Source organism: Mandrillus leucophaeus, unplaced genomic scaffold, assembly GCF_000951045.1.
Source record: "Mandrillus leucophaeus isolate KB7577 unplaced genomic scaffold, Mleu.le_1.0 Scaffold180, whole genome shotgun sequence".
NCBI classification, from domain to species: Eukaryota; Metazoa; Chordata; class Mammalia; order Primates; family Cercopithecidae; genus Mandrillus; species Mandrillus leucophaeus.
In genome coordinates, this window is record NW_012101810.1 from 1,245,188 (window position 1) to 1,256,156 (window position 10,969).

The 10,969-nt window shown below is 51.3% G+C and overlaps 1 protein-coding gene across 1 annotated transcript in view; it reads left to right on the forward strand.

Moving 5' to 3' along the window:
• Nucleotides 1-906: 906 nt before the first annotated feature.
• The window catches only part of LOC105537864 (chromosome unknown open reading frame, human C7orf50), a 139,789-nt gene continuing 129,726 nt past the window's right edge, over nucleotides 907-10,969 (forward strand). The window contains exons 1-2 of the mRNA XM_011977565.1: nucleotides 907-943; nucleotides 9,921-10,050. Of these exons, the coding sequence (XP_011832955.1) occupies nucleotides 9,922-10,050 (129 nt within the window). The 5' untranslated portion in view covers nucleotides 907-943; nucleotide 9,921. The remainder of the gene's footprint in view (nucleotides 944-9,920; nucleotides 10,051-10,969) is intronic.

Sequence of the window (10,969 nt, forward strand, 5' to 3'; positions counted from 1 at the left end):
GCTCTGTTGCCCAGGCTGGAGTGCAGTGGCTTGATCATAACTCACTGCAACCTCCACCTCCTAGGCTCCAGCGATCCTCCCACCTCAGCGTCCGGAGTATCAGGAACTACAGGCACATACCACCACATCCGGCTAATTTTTATTTTTTTAATTAATTAATTAATTAATTAATTATTTTTTTTTTTTAAAGACAAGAGTCTCACTCTGTCGCCCAGGTTGGAGTGTAGTGGCACGATCTCGACTCACTGCAACCTCCACCTGTGGGCTCAAACGATTCTTCTGCCTCAGCCTCCGGGGTAGCTGGGATTACAGGCAGCTGCCACCACGCCTGGCTAATTTTTGTGTTTTTAGTAGAGACGGGGTTTCGTCATGTTGGCTAGGCGGGTCTGAACTCCTGAGCTCAACCCTGCCTCGGCCTCCCAAAGTGCTGGGATCCCAGGCGTCAGCCACCGCGCCCTGACACAAGTATTATTATAAGAGTACCCACCCTGTATATTTTTTAGCACCTAGTTTGAGTCCTAGCCGTGTTGATCCCAATAGCCATAGCTCATCCATTTCGACTCCGAGTGGAGTTCCATGCCCTGGACCCTCGGCAGAGGCCTCATCCCGGGACGCCTGCCTGGCAGGGGCAGCTGCACCCCAGACCCCCCCATCGCTGCGGGGCCCAAACCTAGTCGTCTGCACGTGTTCCGGGCAGGGCGGGTTGCCTTGGCAACCAGCAGCTCTTCTAGCAATTCTAGGCCCCTAGAGATGGCGTCACTAGCCCGCGCCCGGGCCTGGACCCGCCCTCCGTGCTGCCGTCGCTTGCCATTAGCCCGCGGAGAGACGGACGTTCACCTCGTCCAATGGGAGGCTCCGCGCTCCTGAAGGGGGGACTAACGCTTACCTGGGGCGCGAGTCCCTGCCGGAAGCCGGCGTCCACGACGCAGCTGCTCAAGCTTGGGTGGGCGAAGTGGGCGCAGGTAGGAGAGTGGGGCTGCAGCGGGGTGGCCGGCGGGTCAGGGTGCCGAGGTGATCCAGAGCCCCGGGGCGGGCTCCCGCGGGGCCCCGCCCCCTCCACGTGGGTGCGCGGAGGCCTGGCGTGGCGCGATTGGGCGGCGGCCCTGGAGTCCCGGGTGCTGGAGAGGCTGGTGCGTCCGGTGCGGTCCCGCGCGGGCTCCGACGCTGGCACCCCCTCTGGATTAACTCAGTGCGGGCGGGAGGAAGGACGCCGCTGGCTCCTAGGTCGCAGGCCGTCAGCCCTCGCTGTGGCTCTGGTTTAATTGTCTTCCCCTGAAGACTCCCTGATTGCCTTCCGAGGCTTTCAGCTCCCACTTTCTCTCTTTTTTTTATTTTTGAGTCAGTGTCTCGTTGTGTCACCCAGGCTGGAGTGCAGTGGCGTGATCATAGCTTACTGCGGCCTCCACCTCCTGGACTCAAGCTGTCCTCCCGCCTCATCCTGCCCAGCAGCTGGGACCACATGCGCGCGCCACCACACCCGGATAATTTTTTAAAATGTTTTTTGTAGAAACGGGGTCTCACTATGATACCCAGGCTGGTCTCGAATTCTTGGTCTCAAGCGATGGATCCTCCCGCCTCGGTCTCCGAAAGTGCTGGGATTACAGGAGTGAGCCATCAAGCCCGGCCTCACTTTCCATCATAAGCATGCTTTCCATTCCTTCCTTCCTTCCATCTTTCATTCGTTCGTTTTTAAAAAACGTTCATTGGGTTCCTCCTGCGCTGTTCGGGGCATTGGGCTACAGCTGTCAACAAGTGGAGACAAGTCTGTGATCTAGTGAACTTCCATTCTGGAGGGGAGAGACAGATGACCAAGGTGCACAGAGCAGGTGGTGATAAGTGCTGTGGAGAAGATGAGAACAGGGGGTTCGAGAGTGGAGAGGAAGCAGGAGGAGGAGTGAGGCACCAGAACATTCCATGCCGGGCAACAGCAGGGAGCCCAGTGTGGCTGCGGCCAATTTGGGAACAGAGAAAGAGGAGGTGAGGCCCAGAGATGCGGGGAGGGGCCAGGGCAGTGGTGTGGACTTTACCAACTGGCAAGGACCTTGACTTTCCCTTCAAGTGGAAGGGGACAGCTTGGGAAGTTTTTGAGTGGAGGTGACACACAATCTGATTTAGGGCTTTAAAAGCCATCGTGAGAGGTGGTGGCTTGGACCAGGTACCTACGGGATCATAAGGGAGTCACATTCTGGGTGTATTTCAGTGATAAACCGACGGGAGGTGGTGGTAGGTTGGACGAGTGTGTGAGAAAGAGAGGAGTTGTGGATGGACCAAGGTTTTAAGCTTGAGCTACGACGTGAACCTCATCAGATGGATGTTTTTGGAGAGGATGAACACCGGGAAGCTCAGGTTTGTGGAGGGTGATCAGGGTATTGATTACAACTTCTTAAGTTTGAGATGATATGTGTGTAGATGACACATATAGGTACATATGTATGGTTTTATATATACAGTTATGTATATACACAGTTTATATATACACACACACACATATATATATATTTTTTTTTTGAGACAGAGTCTCACTCTGTTGTCCAGGCTGGAGTGCAGTGGCGTGATCTCAGCTCACTGCAACCTCCACCTCTTGGGTTCAAACGAATCTCCTGCCTCAGCCTCCCAAGTAGCTGGAATTACAGGCATGCACCAGCACACCCAGCTATTTTTTGTATTTTCAGTAGAGACGGGGTTTCACCATGTCCCAGGCTGGTCTCCAACTCCTGACCTCAAGTGATCTCCCTGCCTCGGCCTCCCAAAATGCTGGGATTACAGGCGTGAGCCACTGTGCCTGGCCATACACATATATATACATACATATGTGTGTGTGTGTGTGTATGTATGTATGTATACATCTGTATAAACAGTGTAAACAGAGATCAGGAGTTCAGGTATGTACATATATATATATGTCTAGGTACATGTATATGACCGCATATATGTTTAACTGTATACATGCACAGTTGAGTTGGCGTGTAGTTCAAGCATAGGGTTAATAAGAGACCTGTAAAGAGAGGAAACAAAGTCATCAGCATCTAGTTGTATTTGAAGCCACGTGACCGAATGGGATCACGAGGGAGTGAGGAGGCTGAGCACTAAGCCTGGGTCCTTCAGTGTTCAAGGACAGGCGATTAAGAGGTGGGAGCAAAAGCAGGAGTTGTGCTGTCTGTGCTGGATGCCGGGTGAAAAACGCCTGTCAAGAGAGAAGGAAGGATCAACAGTCCAATGCTCTTAGGTCAGATAAATTGCATACTGAGAGTTGGCAATGGGATTTAGCCAGGTGGGTGTCATTGTGGCAAGGTGGTTGGGGCAAAAGCCTGATGGGATGCGGGGAGGAAAGGAGTCAGAGACAGGGCAGGTAGATGACTGTTTCTTTCCTCCCCTCCCCTCCCCTTCCTTTTTCTCTCTGTCTCTCTCTTTTTCTTTTTTTTTTTTTTTTTTGAGACGGAGTCTCGCTCTGTCGCCCAGGTTGGAGTGCAGTGGCGCGATCTCGGCTCACTGCAAGCTCCACCTCCCGGGTTCACGCCATTCTCCCACCTCAGCCTCCGAGTAGCTGGGACTACAGGCGCCCGCCACCACGCCCGGCTAGTTTTTTGTATTTTTAGTAGAGACGGGGTTTCACCATGTTAGCCAGGATGGTCTCCATCTCCTGACCTCGTGATCCACCCGCCTCGGCCTCCCAAAGTGCTGGGATTACAGGCTTGAGCCACCACGCCTGGCCTTTTCTTTTCTCTCCTCTTTCCTCTCATTCTGTCGCCTAGGCTAGAGTGCAGTGGCGCAATCTTGGCTCACTGTAACCTCCACCTCCCTGGTTCAAGTGCTTCCCCTGTCTCAGCCTCCCAAGTAGCTGGGACTGCAGGCACCCACCACCACACCCAGCTAATTTTTGTTTATTTTTAGTTCAGACAGGATTTCACCATATTGGTCAGGCTGGTCTCGAACTCCTGACCTCAGGTGATCTGCCCGCCTTAGCCTCCCAAAGTGCTGGGATTACAGGTGTGAGCTACTGCACCCAGCCTTGCCTTTTTTTTTTTTTTTTTTTTTAAGAAACAGGGTCTCTCACCCTGTCACCCAGTTTGCAGTGTAGTGGCATGATCATGATTCGCTGCACCCTTGAACTCCTGGGCTGAAGTGATTCTCCTGCCTCAGCCTCCCAAGTAGCTGGGACTATAGGCGCGGGCCACTATGCCCAGCTAACTACAAAATATATGTATTTTGGGGCCAGGTCTGGTGGCTCACACCTGTAATCCCAGCAGTTTGGAACGCCAAGGTTGGAGGATCGCTTGAGCCCAGGAGTTTGAGACCAGTCTGGGCAACATGATGAAACCCCATTCCTACAAAAAATACAAAAATTAGCTGGGCATGGTGGCGTACACCTGTAGTCCCAGCTGCTGCAGAGGCTGAATTGGGAGGATCGCTTGAGCCTGGGCAGTTGAGGCTGCAGTGAGCTATGATCACGCCACTGCGTTCCAGCCAAAATCTTTTTTGTAGTGACAGGGTTTCACTATATTGCAAGGCTGGGCATACGGCTTGATTTTTTGTAGAAAAAATATGGCACAAATTTGGTTCTCACAACGAACTTTATAGCAAACAATCTTTCTCCCATTTATTATTATTGTAAAGTAGCACGTGGATGTTATATTTTTATTTAATTAATTAATTAATTAATTAATTAATTTATTTTTTGAGATGGTGTCTTGCTCTGTCGCCCAGGCTGGAGTGTGGTGGCGCGATCTTGGCTCACTGAAACCTTCACCTCCCAGGTTCAAGTGATTCTCCTGCCTCCGCCTCCAGAGTAGCTGGGACTATAGGCACATGCTACCACGCCCGACTAAGGTGTTACATTTTTAAATTTATGGTAAATAACTTGAGAGGGATTATAGTTTTTATTTTTCCCAGTATATCGAGGGGTTGTGGAACCATCACCACAATCTAATTTTAAACTTTTTTCTTCTCCCACAAGAAATCCTGTAGCCCTTCGTGGTCACCCACTCTTCCCTCCGCTTGCCCTATCCCTAAATAATCTCTGATCTCCTTTCTGTCAGTATAATTTACATATCCTGAGCTTTTCACAGAAGTGGAATTTTGCAGTGCGGAGTCTTGGGGGTCTGGCTTCTCTCACCCAGCACAGTGTCTTCTGGGTTCATCGTGCTGCGGCACGTGTCAGTGTCCCATTTCGTTTGGTGGCCGAATAGTATCCCCTGTGCGAATGCGCCACGTTTGGTTCCCCCTTCGTCCATGGATGCACAGACACGGAGGTTGTTTTGACTGCTTGGATATTAGGCACGTACTGCCGTGGACATCATTGTACGTTTTTATGGAGATGTGTTCGTTTCTCTTTGATTGGCATTTCCTAAATGGCCCATGATGCTGAGCTGCGTTTCATGTGCCTGTTGGCCATTCGTGTATCTTTGGAGAGACGTCTCTTCAGATCCCTTCCCCATTTAAAAACCGGGTTATTTGTCTCCTATTGTTGAGTTGTTAGAAGTCTTTATATATTCTGGTTACTAGTGTCTTGTCAGATATGTGATTTGCAGGTATTTTTCTCCAATACTATGGGTGGTCTTTTTTTTTTTTTTTTTTAAATACAGGTTCTCACTTTGTTGTCCAGGCTGGGTTGTAGTGGCATAATCATGGCTTATTACAACCTCGATTTCCTGAGCTCAGATCATCCTCCCACTTCAGCCTCCAAGGTAGCTGGGACTCCAGGTGTGCATCACCATGCCCGGCTAATTTTTTGTATTTTTTGTAGAGATGGAGCCTCACTGTGTTGCCCAGGCTGGTCTTGAACTCCTGGGCTCAAGCAGTCCTCCCACCTCCCAAAGTGCTGGGATTAGAGGCGTGAGCCACCGTGCCCGGCCTGCGTTTTCTTTTTGCTTTGTTTTGTGTAGAGATGTGGTCTTGCTGTGTGGTCGGGACTGGTCTGGAACTCCTGGCCTCAAGTGATCCTTCTGCTTCAGCCTCCCAAAGTGCTGGTATTACAGGCATGAGCCACCGCACCCAGCCTCTTTATTTTCTTGCTGGCATCCTTTGCAGCACAAAAGTTTTACATTTTGTTGTAGTCCAATTTATTTTCTTTTTCTTTTGCTGCCTGTTTTTGGTGGCATATGTGAGAGGCCATTGCCTAATCCAAGGTCATGAAGATTTACTCCTATGTTTTCTTCTATAATTTTATAGTTTTAGGTCTTCCATTTAGGACTTTGATCTATTTTGAGTTAGTTTTGTGTATGGTGTGAGGTAGGGCTCCAAATCAGTTCTTTTATATGTTGGTAGCCAGTTGTCCTGGCACCATTTGTCTTTCTCACTGAATTGTCATGGCACTCTTATTGAAAATCAGTTGACAGTAAATGAAAGTAAACGTCATTTTCCATAACAAACATTCATTATCTCAAAGCTTGAGTCACTTTCCCTTAGAACTATTAAAATAAACTTTTCCATAATATGGAAAAGTCTTTTATCCCTTTTTAGCAAATAGACATAGTGATTAAGTTTTTAAATGATAACTTACAGAATGAATATAGATTTGACTTAACTTTTATAGTAATGGGTATGTAAATATTTGCTGAACTTTTCTTATTTCTCTCACAAGGTAATTGGCTGGCATGGTCTTTTGTCTTTTCAGAGCCCCTGTGTCAACAGTATCTCATTCTTCCAAGATTTCTTATTACACAGCTAATTGAAATCTGTAGCCTCTGGCTTCTGATGCTTTTTAAATATAAGGCTCAATTAAAGAATAAGGGGCTTGGGGTTTTCTGATTCCACAATAGGAATATTCTTTCAGTGTGCTGTTACCAGTGACGGCCCCAAGTGGGATGGAGGGAGCCCTTGTGCAGGCTCTGCCCTTTGGACGGGGCCTTTGCTCTTCAACTGTCTCCTTGGTTTCTGGCGTAACCTAGCATCCCAGGCCTGCCTTGACCTCCCCTGACTCTTTTTCACAGCTAGTGGTATTTAGACCACACCTGGGCTCTGGGTGGGCTCAGTGCTGCCAGGCCCTTTCCATGATGATCATCCTTTAACTGCCGCTCTCCTGTCACCTTTCCTGCTTTACTTTTTTTTTTTTTTTTAAACATAAGGTCTCATTCTTTTGCCCAGGCTGGAGTGCAGTGGTGCAATCATGGCTCACCACAGCCTCGACCTCCTGGGCTCAAGCAATCCTCCCACCTCCACCTCCTGAGTAGCTGAGACCACAGGTGTGCCTCACCAAGCATAGCCAATTTTTAAAAAATGTTTTGTAGACATGGAGCCTCGCTATGTTGCCCAGGCTGGTCTCAAACTCCTGGGCTCAAGCAGTCTGCCCACCTCAGCCTCCCAGAATGCTGGGATGACAGGCGTGAGCCACTGTGCCCGGACTGTTTTAATTTTGGGGTGGGATTTGGCTTTCTTGGTGTTCCCTGGCTTACTGACGCGGTCCTTTGTGGGTGTGTGTCTGAGCTGTCTGGGCTGGAGGCCATGTGGTGAAGCAGCGTGCTGGTTGTTGAGTTCCTGTCTCTCAGCTCCCCAGCGCCTCTGTGGTACTCCCCCACCCCCACCCACTCGGGGGCCTACATAGCCTGGGGCTCTGCAGGACACTTTTCTGTTCTCAGCTCCTTTTAAGGCTCTACCCAGTAGGGGCAGCAGGGGAGACTGGGAGCTGGAGGGTGGGGAGGAGTGTAAGTAAGGAGGAGTGTGGGTGAGGAGGTGGCCCTGGGGAGGGTGGGGACAGGAAGGGGGGGTGGGGACAGGGACATGGGGTCGGGCGAGGGCTTCTTCTGCTCCTGCTGTCCTGTCTGAGCGAGCCCATGCAGGAGGCTTCGCTGCAGCAGCAGGTGTGGGCCGGGCTCCTGCTTCTCCCTCCTAGAAGCAGCCCGTTCCCTGCCCGCACCCCACCCCAGGTTCTTCCTTAGGTCTCAGCCACAGCCGCCAGTACCTCTCCATCAGGGACCCAGGGCCTGCTACCCCAGCCCCTCCAGCAGGCTCCCAGGTCTGGTGGCCTCAGCTGCCTCTTTCGGCTCCCTCTTCACACAGTTCACAAAGGACACGGGTTCTGCCATCCCTAGACTTCTCCGTCTTGGTGTGGTGTTCTAGAGACTGCTGTGCTGGAGAAAGGAGGCCTAACCACGTGCCCCTCGAATGCTGCATCCACCCTCGTACGTGGCCTGCTCCATGCTCCTTGGATGCTCAGAGGAGATCCCAGACTTAGGGTGGTCCTTGAGCCCCTCCACCAGAGGTGGCCAGGTGTCCTGTGATGGGCAGGGCTGGCACCCACAGCCCGGGTGGTGCCACAGCTTCCCTAGTTGACGGGGAGCACGAGTGAGCCCATGATAGGAGAAAGTGAAAACAATTCAAAATATTCAGTGATTAGAGAGCAGGCAGATTTTCACTTTTGGGAAATTATGATACTGTCACTGAAGATGGTATTTCTCTCAATCTTAAAAGCTTTGTGTTCATGTTCAGTTAGAAATATAGAATATATAATCCATGTATGATTGCAGCTGTGTTAAATAAAAGCAGTCAGAAAAAAGACCGAACGGGGCCGGGCACGGCAGCGCACGGCAGTGGCCCCAGCGCTTGGAGAGGCTGAGGCAGAAGATGGCTTGAACCAAGGGGTTTAAGACCAGCCTGGGCAGCATAGCAAGACCCTGCCTCTACAAAAAATTTAAGTTAGCCAGGCATGGTGGCACACGCCTGTGATTACAGCTACTCAGGAGGCTGAGGTGGGAGGATGGCTTGAGCCTGGGATTTTGAGGATGCAGTGATCCAAGATTGTGCCACCGCACTCCAGCCTGGGTGACAGGGTGAGATGACCCGAGATCGCACTGCTGCACTCCAGCCTGGGTGACAGGGTGGGATGACCTGAGATTGCACTGCCACACTCCAGCCTGGGTGACAGGGTGAGATGACCTGAGATTGCACTGCCGCACTCCAGCCTGGGTGACAGAGTGAGATGACCTGAGATTGTGTCACCGCATTCCAGTCCGGGTGACAGAGTGAGATGAGCCGAGATCGCACTGCCGCACTCCAGCCTGGGTGACAGGGTGAGATGAGCCGAGATCGCACTGCCGCACTCCAGCCTGGGTGACAGGGTGGATGACCCGAGATTGCACTGCCGCACTCCAGCCTGGGTGATAGTGAGATGAGCCGAGATTGTGTCACTGCACTCCAGCCCGGGTGACAGAGTGAGATGAGCCGAGATCGCACTGCCGCACTCCAGCCTGGGTGACAGGGTGAGATGAGCCGAGATCACACTGCCACACTCTAGCCCGGTGACAGAGTGAGATGAGCCAAGATCCTACTGCCGCACTCCAGTCCGGGTGACAGAGTGAGATGACCTGAGATTGCACTGCCGCACTCCAGCCTGGGTGACAGGGTGGGATGACCTGAGATCGCACTGCCGCACTCCAGCCCGGGTGACAGAGTGAGATGAGCCGAGATCGCACTGCCGCACTCCAGCCTGGGTGACGGAGTGGGATGAGCCGAGATCGCACTGCCACACTCCAGCCTGGGTGACAGAGTGAGATGAGCCGAGATTGTGTCACCACACTCCAGCCCGGGTGACAGAGTGAGATGAGCCGAGATTGCACTGCCGCACTCCAGCCTGGGTGACAGGGTGGGATGAGCCGAGATCGCACTGCCGCACTCCAGCCTGGGTGACAGTGAGATGAGCTGAGATCGTGCCACCGCACCCCAGCCTGGGTGACAGGGTGAGACCCTGACTCAAAAAAAAAAAAAAAAAAAAAAGACGGAAAGGAAATACACCAAAATGTCAAATTGGTTGCCATAGGTGATGAAATGTGGGGGTTTGAGTTTGTTTTAACTTTTATGTTTTCTGTATTTTCTGAAATACTTTTTTTAAAAAACGGGAAAGTGCCCTATTTCTTTTTATTTAAAAATCTTATATGAGCTAAGCCTTTTATTTCCTTATTTTCAGCAGTTTACTTTCTCTGTTGCAGGATGGCAAAACAGAAGAGAAAAGTTCCTGAAGTGACGGAGAAAAAGAACAAAAAGCTGAAGAAGGCCTCAGCAGAGGGGCCACTGCTGGGCCCTGAGGCCGTGCCAAGCGTCGATGGAGCCAGCTCCAAGGTAAGGCCGCCAGTGCTTCGCGGGCCCCGCCCTCTGGGATCCACCTGTTTTCTGATCTAGAAGGAGGGGGCGGCTCAGCCTGCTGGTCTCTGTGGAGCAGAGGCTGGAACAGATGCGGAGGCGTGGATGGGCTTGGTGCCTTCCAGAAGCAATTGTAGGACAAAAAAGGATTGTAGTAAATTTTGAGTTGGAACCCCATGATCGCCTTTTTTAGCCATCAGGACACTGCTGTTTTGGGTGCCGTGATGTGTAGGGGACTTGGTGGCGGCATGCAGGATGGTGAGGGGCCTGCAGCAGGCCTTTGGTTGTGCTCTGGGAAGGTGCGGGCGGCGGCTCCTCACCTGGACATGCGCAGGGGCGTGGCCTGAAGCCTGTGGTTAAAAACGCACATCTAGAAATGTTCACGTCGAATAACATGGTTATTGTCCGTATGAAACTCACCCGTTGGCCTCACTTTCTAAACTGTGCAGTGGATTATAAATAACGTTGAGATCTGAGTGTCCACCACCATTCACCTGAAAAGATACGTGAGCCATCTTCTCCTAAAGTTACGCATTTTTATTCCTCGTTTTCTTGAGACACAGTCTCGCTCTGTCACCCAGGCTGGAGGGCAGCGTCACCCAGATCACCCAGGCTGGAGTGCAGTGGTGGGATCTTGGCTCAGTGCAACCTCCATCTTCTAGGTTCCAGCGATTCTCCTGCCTCAGCCCCACAAGTAGCCAGGATTACAGGTGCACACCACCGCACCCGACTAATTCTTTGTATATTTTATAGAGATGGGGTTTCACCACGTTGGCCAGGCTGATCTTAACTCCTGACCTCAAGTGATCCACCCGCCTCGGCCTCCCAACATGCTGGAATTACAGTCGTGAGCCACCGCGCCTGGCCTGCATTTTTATTCTTTTTTTTTTTTTTTTTC